The 24,841-nt window shown below is 40.3% G+C and overlaps 1 protein-coding gene across 6 annotated transcripts in view; it reads left to right on the top strand.

The window, feature by feature from the left end:
- AFF2 (AF4/FMR2 family member 2) overlaps window positions 1–24,841 on the top strand; it is a 336,618-nt gene that overhangs the window by 302,053 nt on the left and 9,724 nt on the right. For 5 of the 6 annotated variants that reach the window (XM_032701864.1, XM_032701860.1, XM_032701861.1 and 2 more), the window contains 9 exons: window positions 3,096–3,330; window positions 5,263–5,402; window positions 5,959–6,022; window positions 9,374–9,510; window positions 12,785–12,856; window positions 13,217–13,310; window positions 16,010–16,057; window positions 16,562–16,611; window positions 20,586–20,800. In XM_032701864.1, the coding sequence (XP_032557755.1) occupies window positions 3,096–3,330; window positions 5,263–5,402; window positions 5,959–6,022; window positions 9,374–9,510; window positions 12,785–12,856; window positions 13,217–13,310; window positions 16,010–16,057; window positions 16,562–16,611; window positions 20,586–20,800 (1,055 nt within the window). The remainder of the gene's footprint in view (window positions 1–3,095; window positions 3,331–5,262; window positions 5,403–5,958; window positions 6,023–9,373; window positions 9,511–12,784; window positions 12,857–13,216; window positions 13,311–16,009; window positions 16,058–16,561; window positions 16,612–20,585; window positions 20,801–24,841) is intronic. The other variant, XM_032701863.1, reaches the window with a different exon arrangement.

Here is a 24,841-nt window from a genome sequence, read left to right as displayed (position 1 = left end):
ATACACCATCAATGTGCAGCATTTCATTGTGGACCAGGGGAGCAGAGGCAAAGGAAAGCCAAGTGACTGGTATAGATAGTGGCTTTGTCTCACTAACAGGCCAGAGATACCACTGCATACCACAAGGAGTGGATAAAGAAAGAGCAAAGAAAAGCAGCTTGAAATGTGAGAGTAGCTGGAAATTCTCCCTTCTTCATGCACTGACCTCTCCTTGCCTGCTTGCTTGCTTTCAAAAAAGCAAACCAGGATGAAAAAAAAAAAAAAAAAGGCAGATGGGAAACCTTCTACTTCCTTGATAATTGGCCTTTTCAGACACAAAAGATTAAACCCTGCAGCCACAAGACCATCAGTTCTGCTTGTAGTTTTTCCTTACACTTTTATTGTGTTTCTCCCTAGATTTTAAATATATTTTAACTAACAATCATGTCAGCAAATTAAACCATTGAGTCTCGGTAATTATTGCAATAAATTCATTCAAAATTAGCGATTACTGCAATCAAAGACCAGTTTCTTAGGCCATTAACAGCCCAAAGCAAAGTGACAATCTGGTTAACTGCTGGTAACAACCTATTTCATGGAGGTTATTGTTAACATAAATGCTTTAGAGTAAATCTGAGGGAGGTAACATTGCTAAATAAATTATCATCTTAATTCCTGCAAAACCTCATAGGAGTAAGTGGGCAATAGCGGAAGAAAAAAGAAAAAAACAGACAGAATTATAACTGCATTGCTGGGGGGAATAATGTAGAAAAAATATCCTTAGCGCATTTTCCTTTGTGGTTAAGTCTTCCCACCCACGGAATGACTTGTGTTCTAGATCTGAGTAGCTGCACCTATGCCTTGGTTTGCTCCATCTTATATTTGAGTCAAAAGATAAAGTGAACTGGTGAAGTTTTAAGTGGTGAAGTTTTAATCATGGCACCTGCAGCCTTCTTAATTTTTTGTTGTACTACCCTTAATCCCTCCAGCTCTGTGTAGCAGCTGAGGAATGTTGCATCAGTTGCTTTATATGTGTCTTAAATTTCCCCATGCAGTGGTAGACTTTGTGGACAGAGAATTAGCCCCAAAAATAGCCACAGCTGTGCTGAGGAACCTCACTTGTGGTGTAGGGTCAGATCCTGAATGGGACTTGTTCAATGCCTCCCATTCTGTGTTTCTTCAGATGAGTTTGAGATAGAGCTGCAGACTCAGTTGTTCTCCCCTTTGCAGAGCTGTCCTGGGGAGAAAGAAGAGCTCCACACTCATCTGTGCACAGCGGCACAGAAAACAACTTAGCTCTGTGCTCCCACCCATGCATGCATGTTCAGGGTTCCCTGTGAAGGGAGGCAGAGGGTTTGGGTTCTGCTCCTGGGTATTTCATTAACTTTGTCTGCTTTGTCTCTGTACAACCCAAGAACACATGCATGCTTTGTCAGGGCAGTGCTTACCCTCCTTTGGAAAACTTTCCTCTGGAAAGAGTTCAGAGTGTTATTGTGCTATAACTATGGTAACTTGTCTGAGTTCCAAAATGCCCTTTGGGGGTCAGAAAGCTAACAGATGGAGCTTTGAGTGAGAACTTTCTGGAGGACATATTGCAGGACCACATGTGCATAAAATCAGTCTCCTCGAAGAACTGCCAGCCTATTCCAACATGGGTTGCTTTCCTTTGATCTTCTTCGGGCCCATGTGTTTTCCAAGCAGGACAGCATCCATCCCTGTCCTAATGTAAGGCAATATGAATTCTGGGCTCATTTTATTTCTTCATCTGAAGATCTTTAATATCAGAGACTTTCAAATAAGATATTTTTAACTCTGCTTCAGTTGAATTAAAATAGTTTTGGGTAGACAAGCTATAAAACCTGAAACATGAGGAGTTAGTTTGATTTCCCTCTGTGATTTCACAGACAGGCTAAAATATTTCTGTATCACCAAAGGCCCAAAGTAGGGGAATGACCAAAGCAGGTGTAGATATTGACACTGTCAGTGAAACTGCAGAAGAGGCCAGACTGAAATGAGAGAGTTCCAGAATAAGGAGTAAGGAAACCTGGGTTTTCTCCTCTTTTCCTGGTTATGGTAAGGCAAAGTAGATCTATAATTCCTGACACTGACTGAAAGTGTGAACAAAACATAAATTCTTGTTGACTTAATTTGTTATTGAAATTTTAGTCAATAATCATGAAAAGTAAATGATCATGTAGTGCAATATTAGATGTCTAACAAAAGATTAAAATTCAGGTTATCTTCATTGACTGAGCTGGGACAGTACCTGAAATAAAAATCTATGAGTAGATTAACGTGTTAAACAGTCAGTAGGGTGTTGGGTTTGGTTTTTTCTTTTTTGATGGATTGGAGTGGAAAAAGGTCTACCAGGCTTTTTTTTGTTTTTACTGTGTATCACAGCTGCCATTTCTAACCAGCTAACAATTTCTGTACATAAAACAGACAATAGATTATCATATTACTTGAGCTTTCATGTCAAAACCACATTCATTTTCTGAATCACGTTCAATTCATCAGCCAATATTTGCTCAAGAGCTTTTGCCAGCTACAATGTATCATTTTAATATAGTGTTGAACATTGGTTTTATTCTAGAGGTTAAATAATTATTATCTTGTTATTGTTACGATTATCATTTTGCAGTTGTTTCTTTTTTTGGTTCTCATGCCGTGTGCTATTTGGGTTTTTTGCAAAGGTTGCTTATGTGGGCCCTAATCCACCTCTTAAAAAGATGCTTAATGTTAAAAACATAAATAGTCATACTTGATGTCAAAGGAAATAACCCTGTGCGTAAAACTTTCCAGCACTTTGCTGAGTCAGAACCTCTGTGACCTCTCAAATGAAGACTGACTCAAATTAGCATTTAAATTGAGTGCAATTTATACTAATGCACTGCAAGTTGTCCTCCAAAGCAGAAGGGTTCTGCAGCCATTGAAATGGCAGCGGCAGCTCTTGTGTTGTCCCTGCCTGTCCCCTTGTGACTCACCTCATAGAGCAGGGGGACTGCAGGATGGATTTGAGGGTACAGCTGGCTTCCCTGTAAATAAAACCTAGAGCTTTGTGCTGTGGAGGATTAACCAAGGTTCTTGAAGTGCAGCTGGTTTTATCTGTGTCCCAGGAGCAGTGGTAGCTCGGTGAAGAAGGTGACAAAGAAAAGAGAAGAGAAGCTGTTCCCTCCTCCGTTATCCCCGCTCTTGGATGAACCTGTGCACCGGCGGCACAGCAGTGACAACAGCTCCTTCAGCCAAGAGACCACTGTCACAAACACCTCCCAGACCAGCAGCTCTTCCTCCTCTGTCTCTAAACACAGAAAGAATGAAAATAAATCCTCTTCTAACCCCAAAGGAATCTGTGTAAGTAACCAGCCTCGACTGCGGGAAGTGAACAAGATAAAATAAAGTTAACTTAGCTTTGTTCTGTTTGATTTTTTTTCCCTACAGTATCTATTTCTAAATGCTTAGGTAGCCACACTCAAGGGCAGTGAGTAGTAGAGCAAGGCATAAGCAACTCTTGCACGTTCCATTTTTAGGTCAGCATCAGGCATCTATGTGGTGTTGTCTATCACTCCTTGAAACACCAGGTCCCTAAGCCTCAGAGAAGAGCCTTTGCAGCCACCAATTAGCTGCAATTAGTATTAACTATATAGCTGCAACACACACATTTTGAAAATAAAACTTTGGGACTATCACCTGAATAATTGTCCCAAATTCTCAGCCAGAAATAGGCACTGTAGTTCTACTGAATATTGCGGCCTAAACTAAACAGACAAAAAAAAAAAATCTAACAAAAAGCTAATTGTCCGTGGCACACTCAGCATGTTAATATCCTCTCTCAGGTTTGCAGGCTCCCAGCAGCAAGGTTTATTTACACCTAATCTCCATGAATGATGTGTAAGCCTTTAGACACCATGTAAATTGGGTTCCCGCCCCCCCCCACCCAGAAAAACATCATTCTGTTAGGGCCATCTCCCCATCAATGGCTTTCATATAGACAATTCCTTCCTGCTTGCTTTTCACCAGATTCAGATGGCTTTTTGCTGAAAACACATGAAAAAGAGCCAAAACTGCATAGGAAATGCATTAAAACAAAGTACAATTTTACATCAGTTTGTCCTCCTCTTTTTGGATTAAACAGAGAAACATGAGGATTTTGGCCCATTTTAGAAAACAATCCTCCCTCAAGAGTTTCAAACACATCATTTAGAATCAAACTGTATCTTAGTATCGCTGTCAAGATTAAAAGACAAGAAGAGAATTCTGCCACAGAAAAGGACATGCACAGCCCCATTTTTCACAGTTCGCCACTTTGTGAGAGGTTGTTACCCTGCACTGTAATAGTAAAACTCACAAGCTGCATTGGATCATAGGTGACAAATCGCTTCACCTTATTCATTCATCCCTGTTGCTTTCTGATATCATTGTGTCACTTCAAGCTGCGACAATAATACACACGCCTTCAACTGAAATCAATGCCAAAATGAACTGCATATGTCAGCATATAAACAATGCTATGTAAACAGCAGGGCCTCTTCCTCTCATCCCAGCATCTCTAGTCAGATTTATCCTTGGTTAATCTATTACCTTGATACATGAAATATTTTTCCTCTAAATAATTTTCTCCAAATAAATTTCCTCTAAAATTCTTTCTCTAGTTCATTGGTTCGCCTGTAATTTAGTTTATCTGGTTGTGGACCAACCTTGCAAGTTGCAATTGCCTGATTTAAATGCTTCTGTTATGCTTATGGCTTTAATCAAAGTCACAACTCCTGACTTCTGCTTTCCATTCTTCTCTCTGTAGCAAGAGTGCGGGAATTGTTCCCTGATGAAATCCAAGCTGACTCTTCAGTCATCTTAACAGTTAGCTCCTAATAATAAAGAAAAAATGTTATGTTAGTGATACACCTTGAAGGAAATTGAGTTTACCTCCAGCCCTCCTGCATTAGATTTCCTCACCCTTGCTTTAACCAGTGTCTCTAGTTGGTAACATTGTGATATCAACTTAAAAATTACACCTAAAAGTGTAAATTATTGAATTCAGGTGAAGACTCTGGAGTGCAGTCATGCTTCCTAAAATTAACATGTTAGACTCATGTTATGAAGAATGGAAGGATAGTTTGGTGAGGTAACCTGGATGTAGTTGGGTATCCAAGTGCTACTTTGTGTCTTAGCCTTTTGTTTGTTTGAAGGGCTTTTGTTTTCATTTGGGGGTGGGGGGTGTGGATGTGAGTACTGAAATTGTTGGAATGTGTTTGTTTGAACTGTGAATAACAGTCCTGTGTTTTCTAGGAGGAAGAATCTCACAATACACCAACAGCCAACACTCTTCTTGACACCAGCCATCTAGAACCAGACATCTGGTCTGCAATGCCAACACTTTCCAATGGGAATTCTGAGCCCAGAAGACCCAAAATAACATTTGATGATGTGTAAGTTTTATTGACTCTGTGCTAGCTGCGTGTTCTGTAGTTGGGATTTCCTTGCAAGTAGAGCTCCCAGGGAAAGAGAGTTGCTTGATTACAGTGCAGGCATTGGGCACCTGTGTGGATAGTGCTGCACAAAGGCATACACAGTTTTAATCTTTACAAATGAACTGTTGTCACTGATTAATGAAGACTCTGTTGATAAATGTTTTCAGATCATGAATGTTGGTTCACAGTAATTCTTCTTCATTTTTTTATTTTAGCTCCTCTAATGGAAACTTCTTATACTTAATTAGTTTAAAATATTTTTCCTTTTCCTCTGTTCAGCACACATTAATGGGTCCTTTGGGTGGCCAGTTTCTACAGCTACTTATTTTGCATTCTGGTCACCCATCATATCTTTGCATACAGCAGCTTCAGATTGATATCAGGTTAAGATTTAAAGAGATAAGTGGGTGTATGTGTCAGAATTGTTCTTGAAAGCAGTCAGCAAATTTTTTAAACAATGTTTGTCCAACTGTATGAAAGCAAAGACTTGAATTAATTGATTTTGTCTCTCTAGGCTTCACAATGCAGATTATTACATGCAAGAGGCTAAGAAGCTAAAGCATAAAGCAGATGCATTGGTAGGTTATCACTGGAGTTTTTTGTTCCTGTCCACTGTGGAACTCAGTATTACAAAAATGGACATTCTGCATGTGTTCTAAAGCTCTGAAACCAAGAGGAACCTTGCTGTTGGGCATAAAGTATGCTTCAGAGTGTGCTCCATAAACCCACTGTGCACAAGTCAAACCCTGAACACCATTCCTAGCCTTTAAGTATTTGTTCCCCAAAATGAAGCTCCTTACAATAGCTGGTGTTTCGTCCAAGGAGGAGCAACAATCATGCTGTTTATGAAGGATGCAAGATAATTTCATGCAAGTTGATGTGTATTTGAAATTTGTCGCTCCTCTTCACTTTGGGCCTAAAGCAGAAGTGTTGAAATATTCCATAGCAGAAAGTCAGGGCAAGTAAATCACCCTCCCACCCCATTATCATGTGGTAAAACTGCTATTTCCAATCCAATTGTTTAAAATTTGCAACCATTCATTTTTACGTAGTACATTCATTTTTATTGCACGCTGTTAGGTTGGTAAAGAAAGCCTTCCCAAAAAATCTTGCAATGAGGGAGTTCAGTGCTAGGAAAGCTTTTTCTCTCATTTTAATCCAGATGAAATTCCAGTAAGATTGGCCCAATTCTGCAAGGTGTTTTGATTTTGATAAAACTGCATAGTTTGGCAGATTATATTCTGTCAGGGATTGTTCAGTCTGACCTTTTGCCAGCACTGAAGTGCCTTTAGTAGACATTTGCTTTGTAGGTAGGGACTTTGCTCCTATAAGGTACATAAGGTGCAAAACAGCAGCTCATTTAGGCAGATTTAGTGGAACTTGGCTCTTCTATTAGTTTAAGTAAGATGTCTAAATCTCTTTGCCCCCTCAAAATCACACCTGAAAAGGAACTGGTTGATCATTCACCTCTCACTTTATTATTTGTGGGGACTTTGCATGCATATTCTGTCATTCCACATTAGAGATTTTAGGCTTGGGAATCAGTGTTTGTCTAAAAACAAAACAAACCCAAAAACATGCTATGTTTTTAAAAAGCAAACCAACCAAACAAAAAAGAAATGGCTCTCCCTCTGCTGTCAGTGAGAGCTAACATGTCAAGCTGCCTGCTTCAGCTCTCTGGGCTCCCTTTGGGTTGGGGCACAGTGTTTCCAAGTGTGTTTTCTGTGGGAGGCAGGTTCAGGTTTTTGGCAGCCTGCTCTGACTGTCAGTAAGGTGACAGTCATCCCTCGCGACCTGCCCGTTTACAGGAGGTGGCCTGATGGCTTCCAGCCTGGCTCAGCAGAGCTCAGGCAGGAAAGGCTGGCAGGAGCAGGCTGACAACACCTCCCACAGCTGGGTGACCTTTAAACACAGTACACATGGTTCTGGCACAGGGATACCTGCTCCACACAAGCAAATATTTACAGGCTCAGGCTCCCAGTGATCTCAACATGCCATGTCAACCCAGCTCCTTCCACAGCCTGACACACTCAGAAAGTGTTGACCTGTCTCCTGTCCTCTTCCCTTTCCTTGTGCCTTGCAGAATCAGGGGTGTTTCTCAAGCAGAACTAAGAGGAGCAGGCACAGCACATCCCACCGCTGCCTGCGGGCAGGCCGTGCCTGTCGCACGCAGTTTGACACCCCGAGTGCCCTGGTGGGACTGTGAGACCATCCACTGCAATCAACTTGTTGGCAGACAGAAATATCCATGAACAAAGAATCTGCTTTTTCTTTCTGCTAGTTAGATCTCAACTTTTTTTTTTTCCCCACTCAATGCAGCTGCACACAAATTATCTGTGTGTAACACATTTGCTGTGCGATCCCGTAGTGTTACTTGTCCTATGGAAACAATTGCTCCTGGTTACTTGGTGCTGACGTGACAAAGCACAGGCAGCATTGAAAGATGTGTTGCAGTGGCTGGAAAGATAATGCATGTGACCTCAAAATGTGTCAGCAAATGTTAATGAGATTTGTGGCAATGCTGTTCCTGAGCTTGTACGGAAAATAGATTTCTGGTGAAGGGCAGGACATTTCATGTCTTATGAGAGCAACCCCATGGAAACCTCTCCTTGTCTGGGGCTGCAGTAAGGGATCAACTAATCTGGGTGGGCTGCTGCAGTGACAACTGACTGTACCTTATGGAAGAGATCTTGGAGACCTGACTGTGTTCCCGACTGAGATGTGATGAGCTGGAGTCATTCCACCTACTCCACAGGATCGGATCCCATTTCTGGCTTGAACTCTGTGTCTGCACTAAATCCGCTTGCAGCCAGATTTGTTTTTCATACCGCAAAAAGTCATCTTTGGAAGGCTTTTTGTCTTCCAAAATGAATGGAAATTCTTTCAAAGTGAAAAAAGGAATTTGAAGAATATGCTGAGAAGCAGCCATTGGAATAGAGAGAAAGCAGTCAGAAACATTCCCCTTTTCTGATCATTCAGTTAATACCTAACAATTATACAAAGGCTTTGTATGTAATCAATGCACAAGACCAGAACTTGAAATTAAAGGTGTGCAGAGGGAACTAGGTATAGGGATGGCTTAGAAGGAGCCATAAAGACAAACATACTGTTATCTTGGACCAGTAATAAGTGTTAATGCTTAATATGTTGCTAAAATAGGCTTCGGTTTTGTGAATGGAAAGATAATGCAGATGCATCAAAAATATTTTGATAGAGACATAGAAGGAAATTTTTAAATTATTTAAAGTATATTGGATCTCCTATATCAAATGCCACATTAGTAGAATTCTTACATCCAGCTATCAAAAACTGAAAATGTTAAATACTATTATAAAATACGTACTATAAAAATGTCATATATAATATTCATTACACATAAAAAAAGAAATCAGTATGTCTAAGTCAGTTTAATCACAACCATTATGAGGGCTAAAACCTTTTGCAATAAAATCCTAGTAAAATGAAATATTTAGCAGTGCTATATTGTCTCCCTTTTTTTTCCCCTGCTCTTTCAGTCATCACATAAGTGATGAGATTTTTTTTTTGATCAACAGTTAACACAGAATATGACATCAGACAAATACCATGGAGTTGTTACTTAACCCTTGCATAGTGACATTCAAACTTAATTCATCTATCAAGGAGTGTTGTGGATGTGTTCAAACATGCTTAGTGCCTCTCCTTGCCTGTATAAATCCATGCATGTCAGTGGACATAACATTGACTTTCCTCTGTGGAGCATCCAGCCACATACTGCCTGAAAAGATCTGGTAAAAAATTAGGCCCTGCCTTAATTACTGTATGAAATCATTCTTAATTACCAGTGTCGCTTTGCTTTCATCCTAATGCTAGTGTTCCTTTGTATGATGATCTGCCTACCTAGAAATTAAAGCTGAAGGATTTTCTTGACGGTGTCATTCCCATTTCAGCTGGAGAAGTTCGGTAAAGCCGTGAATTATGCTGATGCTGCCCTCTCCTTCATCGAGTGCGGGAACGCTATGGAGCGAGATCCATTAGAAGCTAAATCTCCATACACCATGTACTCAGAGACTGTGGAACTCATCAGGTTAATGTCCTTTCTGTGATCATTTTCATCATCTCATTTCAGTCATAATTAGAACCTGCTATGTTTTAAAAAATACCATTTCAACGTATTAATGATTTGTCCAAGGCATCTTCATCTCAGAAGTCATCATAATTAGTTCTTGCCATTTTATTAATGTCATGGAAAATTTATAATTGATGGACACTGCTTTTATAAATTATCCCCTTTAGAGGTTATAATGTGAGTGTTATAATTTGCAATATTCATAAAATTAAAATTGAAATGTAGTGGGTGGAAGTAAAGTATAGTAATTTCACTGTTTGGCAATGACACTTGTCTTTTAAAAGGTGTAGTTTTATAATTCAAAACATTAAAGGGAGTCTATCAGGATTTCTATTACAAACCCTGGTTTTAGAGCTTTATAACTTGGCTGTTAAAAAAGAAAAAAGCTGAAATTTGGGACATAAGATCATAGTCAGAGAGGAAGCTTCCATATGTATTGTATTGAAAACAGTGCATTTTTAATGTTAAAGGAATGTGAAACAGCTGAATTAATTTTAATACAGTTTTGTAGACTCATAGGCTAGAATATGGATGAGAGAGCATTTACTTACTAATAAAATGTCTGAATTATTACTTTAAAATCTGCTACTATTCTTTAGCTGTTTCAGTGTTGGCTCCGTAGAAATAATGGTCTCCTGAGTAACTAAGGGCTTGTTTGCTTTACTTGAGCAAATTATTAAAGTGAAATCAAGAAGGATTAAATTTACCTGTAAATAGAACAACAGGATTTTTCCTTTTCACTGTGATGCACCTTTGCTTTCCCCAGTGTATGCTGGGAATATCCCCATTAATGTCAGTGTAATTACTGGAAGTTTGCACAAGAGAAAAAAAAGGAGGCAAATCAGGCCCTAAATATTTGGTTTTTAATATGACAGCGGTGTTTTTTTAACATGCCAGATTAGCTATTAGGGACTGCCAAGATAATGCATGTTTTACATTTTGAGCAAGTAGGTATTTGCATAATAAAATGTATCAAATCTTAAGAAGCTCTTACTCTCAGGTAAATAATATGCCTGTTAAATATTTAAAAACATGTTTTTGCATTCCACACTTCATAAAGAGAAGAAGAAAATCTAAAGAGATCACTCAAGAAAAAAAATTATGTTCACTCAACACTTGATCCATGTTAAACCCTGGGGAGCAGAGGACCTAGAAAAGGAGCAGCCTACCTCTGCTCTGCTCTGCCAAAACTGCACTCTGACAGGGGTTCAGTACTGTGTGTCCTGAACTACACAATTGCAGTTACATGCCAGGATGAATGGTATTAAAAGGCAGTGCTTTTTCATAGTAGCCTGCTGTTGTTTTTTAAGAAAACCACACAGCACAGTTGAAAATGTTTCCCCTCCGTCCAGCAGCTTGTTCAGAGTTCACGGACCAAAAATCTTTGTTCATCCGGGAGTCATAACACATGCACCACTTCAGTCAGAGAATGGCAGCTCCAGGAGTCCCTCACAAATGGGCAATACCTGCAGGTCCCCTGCAGTGCTGGTGCTGGGTGGAGTCAGCTGAGTGCATGGCTGTGCGTTGGAGCGGCTGGCACTCCTCGGCTTACACAGCCCCGCTGCCTGGCTGCTCCTGGCACAGTCCTGCTGCAGGCTACATGATGGATAAACCTTGGCATGGAAGCAGCAGCACCTGAACTGCTCTTGGAACTGCTTTTTGGCTATGGAAGAAACTGGAGAACTTTGTTGTATTAGACCTCCAATATCTAAATAGCTAAAGTCAGGTGAGGTCAATGCCACCATCTACCACCAAAGGTTGAGCTTCACATACCAGCTGTTGCATACAGCATCTTGTAGCAGCCAGTGAGACTGATTTGCTTATTTAATTGCTGTCAGTGGTCAGACATGGACAAAAAGTGATTGCCCAGGTGAGCAGGTACAGGCTCAGTAAACTCCATGGAAAAAGGTATAATTGCTGTGGGCTACAGTGTGTGCTGAATGTACAAACCAAGTATGCGGTTGTGCCAAGCCTCTTTCTCAGTGTGGCTGCTAATGTTGACATAGATTTTTACTGTGAGATAACAAATAGAAGGAGATTTTTCTCACTTTTACTCCTCCCTTTATCAGAGACTTAGTTTTCCCCTTTTGCATTAGCTGTGTCTGTCATGAGTATCTGCATCAGACACCTATTTGTGAAAGCAAGTGGAGCATCAAAAAGATTGGGAATATCAGAGATCTGACTGTCAAATGTGTTTTAAGTTAATGGCAATTTTAAAATCCCTAACTTAACGCTGAAAATTCCGAAGAGACACATATCTTTATGTTTGATGAGATTCCTTCAGTATGGCCAGAACAACAGGAGCAGGTGAGATAGGATAGGAAGCACATCAGGTGGTGTGTTTACAGCTGGGAGCTGGGTGCTGATGATGGGGGTGGTGGGAGAAGGCAGAGCCAGAGCAGCACAGCCTGCCTGCACTCCATTACCTCCCTGTAAATGAGGACTCATCAAGACTGCCTGGATACCTTAAAACTTTCTTACGCAACGCTGAACCCTATTACTTATTCTAACACAAGTACCTGTGAAATTGCATTAGGGCTCAGAACAATGATTTTATGCGATGAATTGATTTTCAAGAGACTAAATGCATGGAATGGAGTATGCTCAGTTAAAGCAAAAAAAGACAGGGGAGGGAGGAATACTCAATCTTTGATCATCTAAATGCTGGACAGCAGCAATTAAATAGAGAGGGAAGACCAAGTATACAAGACTCATAAATTAATGAACCCATGAATTAAAAAAGCTGTGAACGTGACCTTTCCTGTATTTAAAACCATTTTCTATATAAAATATATTAAAAGCTTTGAAGAAGCATTTATGAGAAGGATTTTCAAGATATTATTCAAGCCCAAAGTATTATATGTAAAATCTTATTATACATTACTTTACGCTTCAGTACATAGAGGGCCAAGATCTTACGCTTCTGTCCAACACCCATCACAAATGTTCGCAGGACTCAGCCTAGTTGGCTGGATATAATATCATTAATATATCCAAGAATAGTTCACCTTGTTGGCCCAGAAAATTGGTTGGTGATTTACTTTAGCCCTCCAGATTTTAAGTGGTGCTTTCTGTTGAATTTTACATTGATCTCATCGTTACAGAACACTGTGACCATTAACTGTTGCAGTTGGAGAAGAGTGTCTATGAGTGGCTGTTATTTTTCAGTGTTACTAGTATGCTTGGAAACATCTTAACTCTCAATTTCTTCTCTCCTCACCTTTCTGGCAAGGTATGCAATGAGACTCAAGAATTTCACAGGCTCTTCTGCCACAGAAGGGGACAAGAAATTAGCAGTTTTATGGTAAGTCCCTTTGTGACAATGAGAGAAGCAGCTAAAATCTTAAGGAGGACTTTAAAAGTACTGAATTACTTAAGCAGCTTACAGAAGATCATTATTCTTGTTTTCCATTAAACTATTAAAGGATAACTAATGGATTTCTTCAGCAGCTGACTAAACATTTATTCTTCTAATTTATACTCTTATCAAGATGGGATTTTAATGCTTTTGACCACTTTTTTTTTCTTTCTCCATTTGCTTGTGTTTCAAAATTTAACCTTAGAACAGAAACTACAAAATATAGGTCAGCTTTTTTTTTTTTTTTACAGTTTATAGGTTTCATTAAGCAATGGAATTAACATAATCCTTTCCTAATTACCACAGCTACCGATGCTTATCACTTCTCTACTTGAGAATGTTTAAACTAAAGAAGGACCATGCTATGAAGTACTCGAGATCTCTGATGGAATATTTTAAGGTAATCTTTATTCTGTTTAATTTATTGATATGAAATGAAATTCATACCAGCACTGAGAGCTCTCACAAGCTCTCAGTGTGACTTAAAAGTCCCACATTTAACCTCTCCCCTGGGAAGTGCAGGCAGGATGGCTGCCAGGGAGTGAGGACAGAAGTGATTTAGGGGATTTTTGGATTAGTCACTTGATTCAAAGGACCATACTCAGTAATTCTACTAAAATAACATTATTCTCAACACCATGTAATGTTTATGCAAGTTTCTAAAAAGGAACCTGATTCTTTCAAGGTTTCAATGTGGAAGCGATTATGAACTGACCCCCAATGAACCATAATAAAGCAATTATTTAGGCTGTAGTTAGTTAAGTTTGGATTTTCAATTCAGCGAGGTTTGCTGAAGCTTATTGCAGTCTCAGAGGTTTCTCCTTTTATTCCTGTGGAACTTCAAATTGCCTTATCTACATCTTGAAGGTTTCCCTTTACCTTAAGTTGAGTGGAGATCTGATTGTCATGACTTGGGGATGTTTTGTTTTACCTTGTCAAATGCTGTTTACCCAGTGTAAGAATGACAAATCCTCACTGTTGCTAGGATTAAGAGAGAAATAGAATCTTTCTTCAACTTTGCCAAGGTTTCGATATTTACATTTTACTGGTTAATGCTGTTTGAAGCACACATTAATTCTTGTACTTTATTACTACATATTATTCTATAATTAGGTAATTATACTGTCTTGTCAGCCCATCAGTCTTTTTTTGTTGGTGTTTTCAGCCACTGTGAATTTGTTCCAAGCTTTGACATATATTGGTACTGCAAACCAGTAAAACCTCTAACACTGCAGTTTTAATATTTTCATGTAAATGGTGATAAAATGGTCCTTCTGCTGTAAAACTCCAGTACTATCATGCAAGCAACCATAATCCTGACTTCCCATGTGTTTTCTGTGTGTGTATCTCTGCAACTTCAGTAATGTTTATTCCTGGTCTCGTGCTTAAATGGAGTCTCTGTTGCCACCATTAGTAGTGCCTCTGTTGTGTTCATGGAGTTTTCAGCCAGGGATTCGCAAAACAAATTAAATTTGAACTAGACGCATTTGTAACCTCAGCATTTTCATGAAATGTGTTCCACCCACTTCACATTTTACCCAGGATGAATGTAGATTTTCTCTTAAAAAAAAAAAGGATTATTAGTCAAATAGTTTTGATAAACTTTTTCTGCAGAAAGTAATGATAAAAAAAAAAAAAGAAGGGTATGCAGGGAGGATTGTTTTGCCTTAAAGCCACTTTACTTGTCTAGCTGTGCAAATAGGTACAACGGAGAATATATTAATACTCCCAGCATAAGCCCATTTTACTGCATCCACACAGAGAAAATGCCTTTTAATGTAAATTAAAATAAGAGAAAAAAATGTTAAATGTAATAAAATAAATCAGAAATGCTATTTTAGGCATCCAGTTGAAGCTGAGTGTTTCAGTAAATGTGTGTGCTATGGGCACTGTAACTCATTTCCTAGAAGTAGTGTTTGAGTGTGTACAGATTATATGTACAGATTATATGTTTTGTAATAAAGGCACAGGAGGAGAAAAGAAAAGAATGGGAGCTATTAACTACATGTTAGTTTTGTATTGCTGCACCATGTTCTCTGTGTTCACTAGAGAGAATCTGTAATACAAATGAAAGAGATTAAGTGTTTGAATAGAGTTGTTATTCAGAATTTTACACAGTTTTAACTGTGAAAAGCAGCCCACTCTTTACAGCAGAGCTGGAGGAACTTTTTGGCTGAATTGTTTTCCATATTTCTCCTCACAAATGCCACTTTGTCCAAATTGAAACCATTTGTGGACAGAACTGGTACTGATTAATTTCCAATTAAAAACTTCAAGTTGATATTTTTGACATTTAAATACAGAAAATAACCATATAGTATGTAAGCAATTTTGAAATTTAGAGATAACTTGAAGTAAAATATAACTAAAGTGATAAATTTTTAAAATTGAAATCAAACTTTTCCAGATTAGAAAAAGTGACATCCTCTGAGGTATTTCCCCTGAAAGTTTGAGGAAGATTTTTTTGTTTTTGAAAATGTGATGTCAGTAGTCATTGAAATACTTTTGTTAAATATTTTCATCATCAGATAACTAGCTCCAATTGAGATCTAGTCTTAATCTTGACAGACCTATAATTTGTCTCCAGGTAATGTTGGGAACAATCCCCAGACACCAGCTTCTTCTTCATCTCTGAAAACTTTCCAGGGCAGTTTAGGATCTCCCTCCTTCCTATATTTGAGCAGGTGGCAAAAACATACATTACATATGTGGAGAACACACGGGCCAGGCCAGTGTCATGGTTTGACAGTGTCTGCTGCTTTGGACAGGACTGTTGGATTGTTTGCTGTGTTTTAGAAGTCAAGGATAGGCTCTGGGCTCCACTGAATCTCTGTGCCTCCCATGCAAAATAGTGATTACAGTAAGTGGATGAGCGTTGTAATATGGTAATACTGTGCAGAGAACTTGTAAAATTTGATTGAATTCTCACTGTGTGTGCTGACTTCTAGAAAGGCAGCTGAGTGATTATTTTCAGAGAGCACACGTAGATAGCCTCAGCCCTGTTACTACCACTTTGTATGGAAAATAAAATAACCACTCAGTCTGAGCAAGTCTGGAAAAACCTGGGCTTTATTGTTGCTCGGCAATCTTTTTGTACAGGGTTTTACAAGGTGCTACACAGACGTGAAAGGCAGAATGAGTAAGCAGGTAAGGAAAGTCAATTTGTGCAACTAAAATACATAAAAACAAGGGTATTCAAGCAGATCCTTACTAGAAATGTTATTTATACTGCTATCTGAATCCCAAGCCACCTTCTCTAGCAATTTGGGAGGGATTAATTTCATTAAGGCATCAAGCCAAATTCTTTTTGTTCCTTATTAAAATATTGAAGGTCCCCCTAATGATAAGCAGTCATTTGCACTCTCAAGAACTTACTTTGTAGAATAAGTTTCAGTGGTAATTAAACCACTTTTTTGTGACCTACATCTGCTTTTACTGGAACTTATTCCCTCTTTCATCAAGTGACTTTCAAGCTACTGGTTGGAACCTACCAATCATCCACCAGCCACTTAATTATGGGACCGATGTGCAGAGCTGTTCTGCTCTATGCACTGTAGCTCTTGCAGTGAAAATGGGGAGTGTTGAGGCTTCTGTCTTCAGTATTCATGTGCTTGCATCACCTGTATTTACATTTTGGTTTTGTACTTACAGAACTCTTCAAAAGCCTCACAGGCCCCCTCACCTTGGGGCGGCAATGGAAAGTGAGTATTTTCTGCTGAGTACTTTTGTCTGGGAACAAAAGGTTCCAAAAATGGGGGGAAATGTTTTTGTGCCTCTGAAGGCAAAGGACAGGCCATGGGATCAGCGTTTCGGGAGCTACAGGTGTCTTTGAAGTATGTATTAGGTAGAAAATGTTCTTTTTGCCTACAGAATTGATCGTACAGCTGCCCTGGGCTTGTGGGGGTGAGGGGCTCCCACCAGACCGAATCAGGTACCTGTGTGAGCCATGCACTGTGATTGGGAAGGAAGAGCTGAAACACACCTTCATCTGTACAAAGCCCCCTTAAGTCTAAATTCAGCTGTGGTGGGTCTGTGCTGAATTCTTTGACAGTTTGCTTCTCAAGCCAAATGAAGGCCATAAAAATAGCTGTTAATTAGCTAGCAAGTACCGTGTCATTTTAGGAAGGCAAAGTAAAGTTAACCTTCATTGCAATGATTTTTCAATGATTCGTTCAGCAATGAAAGACCAATGAATACTTCACTGATATATGGTAAGTGCTGTTTAATAAAACTGAAGGTATAATAGTGGTGAAAATGTGAAGGCACTTAGTCAGCCAATTATCAGTGACTTTATACTAACGTTAAAACACCCTCACCTCAGATATGAAGTCAGGGTAATTCAGTTGTGATCTGCTGTTTGATGAAGGTGCATTGCTGCTGCAACCTTGCCTTTATCTTCCAATCTCTGTTGCCACCTGACACATCTTTCCTTTTCCTTCCTCCTGTATCACACAGATACAGGTAAAACAAAGGTGAAGGACTTTAACTTTTTTTCCATCTTGACTTGAGTGGGCTCAATTCTAGGTGAAAATGATTGTTGTTAATGGTCTCTTTCTGGTAGGTCAGAAGAAATGACTATTAGACATGCCAAGGAAATAACATAATAAAACTGTAGAAGGGGTTGAAGTTTAGCACGCAAAGAATTGAAGTTTTCAAGCAGACTTTGTTTTCAAGCAGTACAAAACCAAGAATTCCAACATTTTGCTTAAAGGAAAATATTGTCTTAGGTAATTCAAAGTGTTTTGGGGTGTACGTATATATAAATATACACCCAAAATACACAAAGTTATTTTGAATATGTGTGTATATAGATATTTAAGTATAGATTATAACACAAACTAAAGTGATGAAATACAAAATCACCTTTAAATAAAAACTGAAAATATATTTTAACACTGGAAAAGCAACTACTAAATTAAATTATTCATTATATGCCAGTTTTTTGAGGCATTTAAATGTCAGTGAAACCTTGTATTGCAGTAAAAATACATAAATGTTTACGTAAAGTTTTAGTGATGAAATAGACCGCTGGAGCATTGCATCTCTTTTCTTAAGAAGTGGCTTGTACATACACATGTCATGAAGCAGAAGTTATCCTTTTATTCCTGTCCTGTAATAGACAGGATGAAGTGTGTGCTCTGCAGGTGATGACACCTCCCTTGCTATTTAAAGGAGCTGTTGGGTGTTCAGGATTTAGAATAAGTGGGTTTTGACTGGAGGAGAAAATTCTTGTCTGGCCACAAAGTAGGCAGCGGAAACCCAGCCTTCAGGTCAGCATCAGTTCTAATGTAACACCCAGCTGATCAGTCTCTTCCCACTAACTTTGGAGATAAGGAAGCAAAGCTCTGAAAGAGCACATCTCTGTCTTTTATTCAGAGAAGGAAGCACTTGACATGTGAGAATAACTGAACATGACAAGGCCGTGTTATAACAGCGTTATTGTGACACCTGTGACCTGTGACCACAGTCCACACTCAGCTCTTCTATCCCCCCTGTGTGGAGTCTCAGAAGAAAAGCTCTCTGGCTGACTCAGAGTGGCTGTATATCTCAGGTGTCTCCTGGTGGCCCCCAGTTTGTCACAGGCCTGGTGCTGCCCCTGGCAGCACGTGCTCTGCCTTCCCCAGAGCTACTCACTCTACAGTTTCTTCTTATTCCCCTGCAAATTTGTACCAGATGGGTAGAGAATTCACACACCACAGAGGTATGGAGATGGATCAGCAGCCTGGTGCAGAACGGGGAAACAGTGGGGCAGTCTCAAATATTTTTTTTTTTTCTACAAAGCAAAACTTGATCCATTGCCATGAATTGTAGTGTCCTCAGGATCTCAAAACATCAAAAATCTCATTTGGCCTTACTGGAATTTCTGCCTACTCTTGTTTGAAAGGGTTGTGAACCTCTACAAAGTTGGCCTGGGTTCCAGGCTGGCAATGAAACAGATTTTCCCTGGTTTCATTACAGAAATGTTTCCCACCTCTAGCAACAGAGAGCACAAACTACAAAGATTTAGTAGACTCACCACAGTAATAATGGCTGTGCACAACAGGGAAAATCCAGTGAACAATGTGCTTTATTTGGCAGAAGTGCGTCAGCTTGTTCTAAGTGGCTCTAACAAAATACTCTTGGTATCCTCAGATACTTATCATTTTTAACAGCTCCCAGACCTAATCTAGTATAGTTCAGCTCTCCTGTGCATTAAAGACACTGTGGCATGTCAGATAACTAGGATGTTTTGAGACTTAAAGTAAAACATTTGTGCATTAGGATGTGCTTTAACACATAAGCTGTGTTAAAAGCTACTGTCTGCCAAATCAACGTGGTCTCTAGCTCTGGAAAAAGAATATATCACAGGAGCCTGTTGTTGAGCACAGGTAATAGCAGGGCACTGCTAGAAAACCTGCAGCAAAAGCTGTTGCCATCGATGCCTTACAGCCCAAGGCTGTGCCGTGGTGGCAGTCTGTCCTGCAGCCCTGCATCTCAAGTGTATTCCACAGCAAATAGAATGCTTTAGTTTAGGTAAGTGGTTCCAAATGGAGTTACATCCAGCTGGAGCTGGTCACCAGTGGTGTTCCCCAGGGGGCCAGTCCCTTAGTCAGTGTATGAATAACACAAGTTGGGTGGGAGTGTTGATCTGATGAAGGGTAGCTTTTGTTACTTCTCCCGCATAACAAGCGATAGGACAAGAGGAAATGGCCACAAGTTGCACCAGGGGAGGTTTAGGAATAATTTCTTCACCAAAAGGTGTCATCAAGCACTGGAATAGGCCGCCCAGGGAAGAGGTCAAGCCACCATTCTTGGAGATATTCAAAAGATATGAGATATGTAGATGTGGCACTTGGGGACATGGGTTAGTGGTGGACGTGGCAGTGCTGTGTTAGTGGTTGGACTCAATAAACTTAGAGGTATCTTCCAACCTGAACAATTCTATGATTCTATAAATTTTCAAAGAGAATAGCTGTTTTGTGAGGGTTCAGCACTGCACAGCTCTAACCAAGAGCTTGCTGTGCTGACCGCAGCACTGCCTGCAGCCAGCAGGTGATTCCTAATTGCTGGTGTTAGAATTAAAGGAAAATCTATATTAGAACATTAGTGCCACACTAAGTAGGTAACTTAAAACACTGCTTTGTACAGAACTGTGCAGATGAAACTGTAGGCAATTAGAACAAATCTCCATGGCCTTAAAGAATCCTATAGAGATATTCATAATCCTGCAGTACCCTCAGGACCTAATACTGCTCAGCAGGGTGCTTTTAAGACTTGCTCTTTACTTATTGTGGTGACTGTTTTTGGAGCAAACTGTCATTATTGTTCCCAGAAAATACTTTGATAATAAGCCAATATTGCACATTGAGTGTTTTCTAACTGCCATTGCAGCTTCTGGCAGCAGGTAGAAAAATCATTACAGCTATGAGATGCTTCTTTCTCTGAAAGATTGCTCTATTTTTGTGATAGATTTTATTTTTTTTTTTTTAAATAACAGGTTCATTTAAAGGTAAAATTAAATCCCTTCTTATTTTCAGTCATCCCCAGTTTATATGCTCTCCTTTCTCGTAAAATCAGGAGATACCACTGCACATTCTCCCCTGGCTGGGGTGCAGAGGTAACTTTTGAAGTGCGCTTAGGACGGCAGTGAAGTGGGGCGTGCGAGGGGGACTCACTCTCGCTTTGCCTCCCGCAGGAGCACAGAAACACCATCGCCCATGTCCCTGAGCCCGTCCCCCGTCAGCTCTGCTGGGAGCACCACGGGCACCGCCGGCTCCTCCTCGGCGGGGACCATCACCATCCCCCAGCGCATCCACCACATGGCTGCCAGCCACGTCAACATCACCAACAACGTCCTGCGGAGCTACGAGCACTGGGACATGGCTGACAAGCTGACCAAGGAGAACAAAGGTGCGCCACTCTCTTGCTTTTTTCTTTGTCCCCTTTGGCTCACCAGCTTTAGCTTTCTCTCTGTTCTCTGCCTTTGGACCCGGAGCCACCGCATCTAAGAGCACAACTGTGACAGCTTGAGCAAACAGACCAAATCTGCTTGCTGGTCGCTGTAGCCAATGCGTATCTTCTCTTGTCAAGCACAGAGGGGGATGTGTAACACACTCTGAACATGGGGTTATCAGAGCAGCTGGCAAATAATTTAGCGAACATGAGCCCCAAGTGATGAGAGCTTTTGAGTCTGCAAATTCATTCACAGTTTCAGCGTCTTGTAGGGCACTGAGATTATTTTCAGACTGCTCTGTCAATGGGTTTAAGACTATTAAAATGCTGGCTAGGATAATAAGCAAACATTAGATGTTATGTTCATGCGGGGAGAACGATTAGGAGATGTCCACTGAAAGCCATGACCTTGACTCTCCTATGGTTGGGTTGCAATCTGTTTATTTCTAACAACAAAACATAGGTCTTTACCACAGCCATTTTAAAGGAGTTTTAGCAAGCAGTTTGTGACTGGGTTATATCAAGTATAGTGGAGTGTCTGAGATATAACTAAAGGACAAATTTGGCGTATTGTTGGCCAGCTGTGAACTTCCCCATGATAATGTAATTATTCACATTCCAGCTTTGGGCTCACACAAATCACTGAGAAAGCCTTCTTTGACACTAGAGGTGCAGAGCCTAACTAGGAAATATTCTCATCGTGAGTCGGCTCATTCTCTTAAATTATAGTGAGATTTCAGATGGCTGACTTGTCCTGACAAATGTGCTTGCTGTATGCAGTTTGATCTTACTCCCATTAATGTCAGTGGCAAATTTCCACTGATTTAGAGAAACTGAGCTTGAGATTTATAGAGTTTTATGTCTGAATGGTGGGACATAATGATCTATCCCTGGATGAGGAACAATAATAGAAGTTCTGTCCAGTCCTCCCCACTGCTTCTTGTCTTTGTTCGCATTGATTAATTTAGTAGCAGTGCAGTCATTTTGGATTTTTTCCATAGCTGCATCCATTTTCACAGAATGTGAAAGCGATTCCCTGTCAAATGTACTGCAGAATGTTACAGTGGGAATGCAGAAGGATGCCCTGATAGGAGAAAGAGATGGTGATAATCTTGTAATTAGCTCTGTGTGTTGTGGAGTTGTTAAATGTTCTACTTGGTATTGAATCAAAATAGCTCAGGCATTCAGCCAGCAGACAGAAAATGTACCCAGCCACTGCTGTTATCAGTCCTAGAGCTGGATGAGAAAAAAACCTGCTGACTCTCTTTCTGCATTTTCCTCCCTACACTCTCCTTTGTTCTCATTTTGATTTACGATCAAATAAACCCAATTCTGCAAAGCCATATAGGAATACTCTTTATTCAGATGAGCAGTCCCTTTGACTTTAGTGGGACTGGATGCATGAATAAGGGTTTCTCACATCAGCAAGACATGTAGGGTTGTGACCTGTTCTTTCATATCTTGTTTCACAAACTGCAGACACGTTACAGGGAATGGAAAGTTCGTGTTACTTCAAATTTGATTTAAGTATTATAAACCATCGGAGAGAGATCAGAGTTTCATACATGCTATACCGTGTCTGTCTTTACATTTTGTCTGGAACCTCATTTCTAATTAAATACATGATTTAAAGATGCATGCTTTAACACAATTAAACTGCAATTTGAAAAATTCATGGTGTAACAAAAAGTGTATGGGAACTGCTGTGGTGCTCTGCAGGCCTTCATCATGTCACATGACGGATTCTCTTTACAGAAGGATGTGTTTAAGATACTTTGACATGAGAAATATTGCAGTGTTTCATGAAACCTAGCTGTAGTTGTTTTAGTAGATGTCATCTGTACCTCTCAAATAATTCAGAGCACCTATATCTTGCTGGCTGGGACAGGACTCACCCCTGTCCCCTCTAGTCCACCTTTGCCAGCTGGACCAGCCATCGCAGTGCCCAAGCTCTGGTACACTGGCATGTGGACTGTGAGTTCCAAAATGCCCCATGACAGCAAACAGGACAGTGCAAACCCCAGACTCTGCTATGAGTCTCAAGTACAGGACAGATCTCTTGGCCTCTCTCCCAGGAGCTTGGGCAGTCAGTTCATTATAAAGAATGAGATTTTCCCCCCCGCCCGTTAAAATAAGAATGGTCTCAAAAGCAAACACAAACCCACAAAGAAACCATGATTAAGATAAAAATTAAATTCCTTTAAAAAAAAAAAAAAAAGCCAAAAAAACCAGATCCAGTCATTTTTGTGGGGTTTTTTGTGGTCAGCTCTCATTGTTTCTGTAGTCCTTTGAATCACAGGGTGTGTCTTGCCCAAGAATATGTCTCTGATGAGAGCTAATAGAGATGGGTATAAAGCTGTGGCCTAACAGCCTTTACCTCTAGGTCTTACTGCTGTCATAGATGTTTCTTAGGTCATGCCCATGCAGTCACAAGAGATTTCTTCCACATTGTAGGAGCTGTGCAGCCTCCCCTTGTCCATGGCTGTCAGCTTAGGTTTTGTGCTCCTCTGAGTATGCCTGCACGCTCCCAGTTTGGACTTGACTCATGTCCAGCTGGCTCAGAGCAGCAGACAGAAGCCTTTCTTTGTCAGCCTGACAAAAGATGTGCCATTAAAATAAAAATGCATAGAAAGAGGAGAACAGCAGAACTGTGACCCACCAGGCTGATCTGGTTTGAAAGGGAAAGCATGAACATACTGCCATGTACTTTTGGTGGAATTTTCCCTGGTCAGTAGGGTTGAGAATGTGTGGGAGAATAGATGTCATAAATCTGCATCTGTATCAGTCCAGACTAAACTGCAGACTTCCCAAAACCCATGGGCTGGTTTGTGTTGTATCACCTAGCGTGATGTTCACCATCTATAACATCAAACTCTCAGCTGACTTTACAAGATCAGATCATTTTTTTTAAGCTTCCAAAGATAGCAGTGCTTTTTGTCTTCAGTGGAAAACTATCAACTCTGTAGTGAGCAAGACCTGTTCTCATGCATAAATTTAATAAGTGGCTTCAGTGCATGTAGCTTTTTCAAGAAACGTTCAACTGAAATTAGGCTTTAAGGTGAATTTTCAGTGTTTAAAGCAATTATTTATCTGAGCCTCAAATGAGATCTCTAGAATGCAAGCAAGATAGTGCATTATTTCACTTCTAAATGTATTGATTTTTACACTAGAGGAGGGGAATAAAAGACAGAGGAAGGAAGATTAAAAGTAGCTGCTGGCTGCAGCATCTGAACAGCTCTGGTGCTAGCCCTGAGCTCTCATTATGCTTGCCTGCAGCCAAATCACTTTGTGCTCTGATACTGCTGTAGCTCCCAAGCTGACCAGGGTCAGGCTGTCAATACTTGGATAGAAGACCTCAAAGCAGCACTTACTCGCTGAAGAAAGTACTGATAATGATTTTGTACCCGGCATCTGCTCTCCTGAAGTGCAGCCAATACAGTGCTGGCTGGCTGAGTGCTGGGCACTGGATTTTAGGCAGGGTGAGAATGTAAGGGCTCAGCCACTGTTATTGTGATTGCTGGTTGTTATCTGAGCTCTGAGGGGCTTTAACTGAGAGCAGGCTCCCACTTGCCTAAATATAGTGTAAGTGTTGTATGTGTGGGAATGCCTGTGCCCCAGTGAGCATAAAGACAAGCTGTGGGAGAATAGAGGACACAATTCAGTTCTCCGTTGACAGCAATTAGGACAGGTCTGTTGGCCCTAACAGGATTAGTCTTTCACCCAGAGAACATATAACACATGGCATAATGTAAACTGGTGTGTTGCTTCCTAACTGTGGCTCTCTGTTTAGTGACCTCCTGTTAACTCTTTCCACCATGGAATCCTAGTGTTGTGATTCTTCCCCTTTATAGGTTCCTGTCTCCTAGATGCTATTTTCCTGCTGTGTTCCCTCTGTCCTCTTCCTTCTCCCCTCCCACCCCACACACATCCTCTGGGGCCTGCAGCTGCAGCAGAATGAGCAGAGGACCAAAACTTCTGCAATGGCAGTAACAGAAATTG

Source organism: Chiroxiphia lanceolata, chromosome 14, assembly GCF_009829145.1.
Source record: "Chiroxiphia lanceolata isolate bChiLan1 chromosome 14, bChiLan1.pri, whole genome shotgun sequence".
NCBI classification, from domain to species: Eukaryota; Metazoa; Chordata; class Aves; order Passeriformes; family Pipridae; genus Chiroxiphia; species Chiroxiphia lanceolata.
Note: the sequence above shows the minus strand (reverse complement) of the source record. Positions and strands in the feature narration are given on the sequence as shown.